Here is a 5,253-nt window from a genome sequence, read left to right on the forward strand (position 1 = left end):
CCAGAACTCTCTCTCTCTCTCTCTCTCTCTCTCTCTCTCTATATATATATATAATTCTATTCAAACAACTTTCTCTACATTTTCTGCCTATTTCTCTCTCACCTCTAAGTCTCTTGAGTCTCTTTTCTTTGCGTTTCTTGCGAATAATGAAGAGTAGGGCCATGCCCAACGTGACCAGGATGACAGGGCAGCCGATAGAGAAAAGCTTTTTAACATCATCCCCTTCCCCTCTTGCTGACTTAATAGGCGGAATAGTGCCTGCAGAGGAAAGGAAATCGAGATAAGTACAGAGATCGAGATAAAGCTCACGTCAAGGCCTCTTATCTCTAAAATTCAGGCCTAAAAACAGCTTAATTAATTGATTTAGCTGCTAATTGTACATGTTCTTTTGTGTCATTCTGTAATACATATATTTGTACATCTGTACTAATGCTGGCAGAATTACTGGGAAATAAAACTCTCCTGTTTGTAAACTTACTGCCGTCATAATCCAGCGTGGCAAACTGGGAGCTCTGGTTTCCACACCCAGCGCTGTTGCACGCCTTCATTTTTAGCTCATACCAAGTGGCCTCACGCAACTCGGCAAGGAAGATGTCAGCTGAGGCGTTGGTGCGCACGCTCTGCCAGGCCCAGGTGCCTTTGGGGCGGAACTCTAGCAGGACTGCAGTGATGGGGCAGCCGCCACTCGTCCAGCCCTGCAGGTTAAGTCGGGCATGGGTGGAGTTGATGTGAGTGAAAAGGGGCTGGTCCTTATTGAACTGTGGCTCTGCAAAACAAGAAAAGACCACATTTTACAATATACATTAATGTGTGATGTATTGATGCAATAGATTACCGTATAATCTATAAAGATCTACTTTTCACTCACATGTCTAAATGTCACATACAACACCCAACTGATTTAAATGTATCTTAGAATTTTACATTAAATTTACATTTAATTTTGGGATATTCACTACTGTTCAAATGTTTTTATGTGTTTATTTATTTATAAGAAATTATTCAGCAAGGAAACATTCAATTGATCAGAAGTTATTAGAATGATTTCTGAAGGATTATGTTACACTGAAGACTGGAGTGATGGCTGCTGAAAATTCAGCTTTGCCAGCAGAGAAATGCATTAAATTTACATCAATTACTTTTTAAAATAAATTATTTGGTGAGCATAAGAGACGTCTTTCAAAAACAAAAATTTACAGACCCCCACATTTTTTAATGGTAGTGTATATAAAAGTGGATCTTCCAGTATGAACACACACACATACACATTTTACAAGAGCTACAAAAAGTGTAGAATATAGGGAATTAGCTAGAACCGCTCACCTCTGCCGTGAGTCTTGGCCTCAATGATCTCGCTGATGCGACCAGCTCCCACACTGTTTTTTGCAGCAAGTTTGACTTTGTACCAGGTACCACAGCGCAGGTTGTCCAACTTGAAAGAACGTTCACTAGAGCTAATGAAGACATCCTTCCACTCCTCAGTGTTATCTACTGAATACTGCAGCACAAAACCTGAATATGCACACACATATGCAATATATTATTATTATATTATATATTATACTTCTAGTTCATGCGATTCCTGGGAATCAAACTCATGAAGTTGGAGTTAACTCAGAACAGAGATTTCCGAACATCACCACTAGATGGCGCATTGACCTTACAGACTAATCACAGAGTAGCAATCTCAGAAGAAGGGCTGATCACATTGCTGTAAACCCCCATTAGTAACCCAGAGAGAGAGAAATGCTGACTGCACAGTTATGCAAATAGATGCACAATATGGCGTCGCCCATCATTAGGAGCGGCCCAGATTTGGTGTCTCACTTTGGCTTTGGCAGATGGCAAAATAAAGGGTGCCACATCAAAAGGATTTACCCACTGACAGCCTTGTGTGCTCCTTATTCTCCTCCCATCTTTCCACACATAAACACCACATCTCTGTTTTTTACCTATTTTACTGAGATGCAAGCAGTTTGACAGTAACATGTGACACAGTGACAGATTAAACACAGTCTGAGAGGAAGACAGATAGACAGAGACAAAAAAAGAGATTGTAAAAAGAAGAAAAAAAACATAATAAAACTAATTTTAAAGACAGATAAATGAAAATGAAAATGAAAAAGGGTGAGAGATAAAGAGACTTGTACTTTGAGGAGCCCTACATAAAAAGTGTGAGGTGACTGGAAAGAGACAGGACAGGTTCTTGTACCTCTGATGGAACTTCCTCCATTGTCTCCAGGGATCCAAGCCAGAGTGATTGAAGACGTGGACGTGGTGGAAACTGTTAAACGTGGTTGATCTGGAGGCACTATAATGACAAACACCAGCAGTCAATTTTTCACATTTTGGCCACCATGCTTTTAGTAGGACGTGTTCTGTGGATCAATGTTTACTTGCTTACTTTACATAATCCTATCTCTGTCCCCAGCTTATATGGTCACATTTATTGTTTGGCACATTTTTGTGGTTGACAAGAGTCATCAATAGGAATCTGTGGAATCATTAATTTAGCTTGAGAGCGAAATATTTCCCCACACAGATATAAAATCTATAAAATTTAGCCAAGTTTCATGTGACAGCACCCTAACCCTAAAATCAAACCTTAAAATCTGACTGGTTGATAGGCATGTTGTCTCAGGACATTGTGGAAGTATACTATTTCTTACCTTGCACCAGCAGGTTTACGATGATTGTGTCAAACCCCAGTGTGTTGGTGGCCGTGCAGGTGTAGTACCCAGAATCCTCGGCTTTCACAGAGCGCAGCGCCAGGGTACCATTTGAAAGAATATTCCGGTGACCATCTTGAGTGACTGGGATGGCGGTGTCCTCACTGTGAGGATCAAACATATTGACCTTCTCATCTTTTAATAAATTAGAGGTGAATGTCTAAGAAGAGTCAGAAGAGTAAAAAGGAGGTATTTGGGTTTGTAAATCTAAACCTGTGTCTATATTTCAAAGACTCATTGGGAAAACAGTGTTCTCAGGAAAGTGACGAAAGCTGATCCTAGACCTGTCTTTGGTCCATTTGATGGTGGGTGTTGGTTCTCCCACTGAGCTGCACGGCAACCGGACTTCCTTCATCCATGGAGTGGTCACCGTTCCTCCAAAAGACAGGATTTTAGCAGGAGCTGAGTAGCACAAACAAAAGAGTCATATATTAATATACTGATGTATATTAGATGGAAATCTTATTTATATATTTATTTATTTTTAGTTTTTCCTTTATTGTAATAGGACAGACTATAGACAGGAAGCAAAGTGGGAGAGAGAGGGGGGGACGGGATCAAGAAATGTCTCCAAGTATGGGTGCCCGAAGCGCAACGGCACAATATGTCGGCTCGCTGCCCACAAAGCTATCAGCACCAAATTAGACAGACATATTTGATCATTGTGCTCAACTCTTTTGCAGCGTCTCACGCATGACACTGCATTCTAAAAACATGATACTCAAGTTAAACTTAAAAAAAAAAAATTTTTTTGACTCTTCACCCCCCCATTCCACTGCACTGCTCCATGCATTTTTAAATACAAAAACACGTTCTGTGTGAAGTATATTTTCTACAGTTTAAAGTCTACATGTTATATAATGAACATTTAGTGAATTCAAACAAAGTTTTTTTTTTTTTTTTTCACAATCACATTGGAAATCGTTCATACATGAAAGAATCGGCTATCAAGAGATGCTTGCTCTTTAAACTAGCTGTGAATTAGTTATTAAATAAGGACACACTCATAGATTCTCTCCCTGGTTTTCTGACCCAATAAATATTGATTGAACTGCCCCCTTCATTGTCTGGCATATTGCCCGGGTCATTGTCTGCCATCTCTTTCTCATTTAGTTGCTTTTACTCCTCTCCACATAATAAATGACAGGCTTTACCTCTATCCATCAGGAGAAAATCAAAGAAAAGGAAGAGAAGAGAGCATCAGTGGCAGAGAATGACCTGTAACACCCAGTTCTCACTCAGGTCATCTGCCTTATCAGGCAATTGCACAATTTCTACATGATTGCTAAGTAAATAAAGCTAAATTACAGACAGGAAACCTCAAACATCAATTTCTGCGTGGAAACTGTTAAACTGCCTGTTTTGAGATCATATGACTTCTTTAGTGCATATGTTTAGGTACAGAGCTGATTGCCGAAATATGACACCAGCATTCATGAAAAGGGGCATTTAGCTATGAATGATACTTATTATCCCATTAAACTCTAGGTAGAATCACCTTTCCCAGCAGGCTCCACAGTCACCTTCTCGCTGATGTTTCCTCGACCAGCAGTGGTAACGGCGGCTGCCCAGATCAGATACTGCTTACCCCGGGTCAGGTGGGTGATTCTGTATATCAGCAGCTCAGGGTTGGCTTCGTATTCGCTGGGTGCCTGGGATCATTGCAGAAACACATAAAGTTACAACTGTGCCTACAGGTGATAAAGACAACAAATGCTTGGACACATGTTTCTAGCTATGTAAGCTCGATTTTATGCATTGCTGCCATTCTAAATGTGTCCAAATAAAAATTATAATGAAACAATATTACGCCACATTATCAGCACTGCCACAAGGGCTGTTATGGTGGGTATTAGTATAAATTGTCAGCTTGTACAGTTAGTTTTCTCTTTTAGAAATTTAAAGGTCATATGATGCGATTTCAATTTTTCCTTTCTCTTTGGAGTGTTACAAGCTCTTGGTGCATAAAGAAGATCTGTAAAGTTGCAAAGACTAAAGTTTCAAATCCAAAGAGATATTCTTTATAAAAGTTAAGAGTCAACCACGCCTACCTAAAACGGCTCGTTCTAACACACCCCACATGTCTACGTCACGATGTGAGAAGATTTGCATAACGCCGCCCAAACGTTCACGCAAAGAAAGAAGGCGTAACTTATATTCTCGCTGTAGTATTGTTGTTGCCACCACCGCCATGTCGTGAAGGCGCTGTGTGTTTCGTTGTGAAAGCGAAACTACTTTGTTTGACCTTCCAAAAGAGGACGATATCGCTTCGTCATGCCTGGAGCTGATCCGTGCTGGTAACTGAGGAAATACATCAACATCGCGCTGTGCATCGCCGGATCGGCTTTCACCGTGGACAAAGCGGAGTCCAGCCCGCCTCAGCTACTGCGGTCAAGCCAGCCGCGCTTTGAAAATGCACGGTCAAGCCAGCCGCACTTTTTTTTTGGTTTGCGCGTGTAATTGTGCACTTACGGTACGGGTGCTGAGAGCAGTCAAAATGCATGTAAAGAAGCTGTCATACCGA

General features: G+C 40.9%; 1 protein-coding gene across 1 annotated transcript in view; it reads right to left on the reverse strand.

The window, feature by feature from the left end:
- The window catches only part of LOC107728164 (Down syndrome cell adhesion molecule-like protein 1 homolog), a 138,465-nt gene that overhangs the window by 9,121 nt on the left and 124,091 nt on the right, over nt 1-5,253 (reverse strand). The window contains exons 21-27 of the mRNA XM_016538257.1: nt 4,228-4,381; nt 3,014-3,131; nt 2,670-2,833; nt 2,213-2,311; nt 1,324-1,512; nt 479-766; nt 103-258 (exon numbers count right to left, since the gene is read on the reverse strand). Of these exons, the coding sequence (XP_016393743.1) occupies nt 103-258; nt 479-766; nt 1,324-1,512; nt 2,213-2,311; nt 2,670-2,833; nt 3,014-3,131; nt 4,228-4,381 (1,168 nt within the window). The remainder of the gene's footprint in view (nt 1-102; nt 259-478; nt 767-1,323; nt 1,513-2,212; nt 2,312-2,669; nt 2,834-3,013; nt 3,132-4,227; nt 4,382-5,253) is intronic.

The sequence above is a fragment of the Sinocyclocheilus rhinocerous genome, unplaced genomic scaffold, assembly GCF_001515625.1.
Source record: "Sinocyclocheilus rhinocerous isolate Xijiao unplaced genomic scaffold, SAMN03320098_v1.1 scaffold2834, whole genome shotgun sequence".
In the NCBI taxonomy this organism is placed as follows: domain Eukaryota; kingdom Metazoa; phylum Chordata; class Actinopteri; order Cypriniformes; family Cyprinidae; genus Sinocyclocheilus; species Sinocyclocheilus rhinocerous.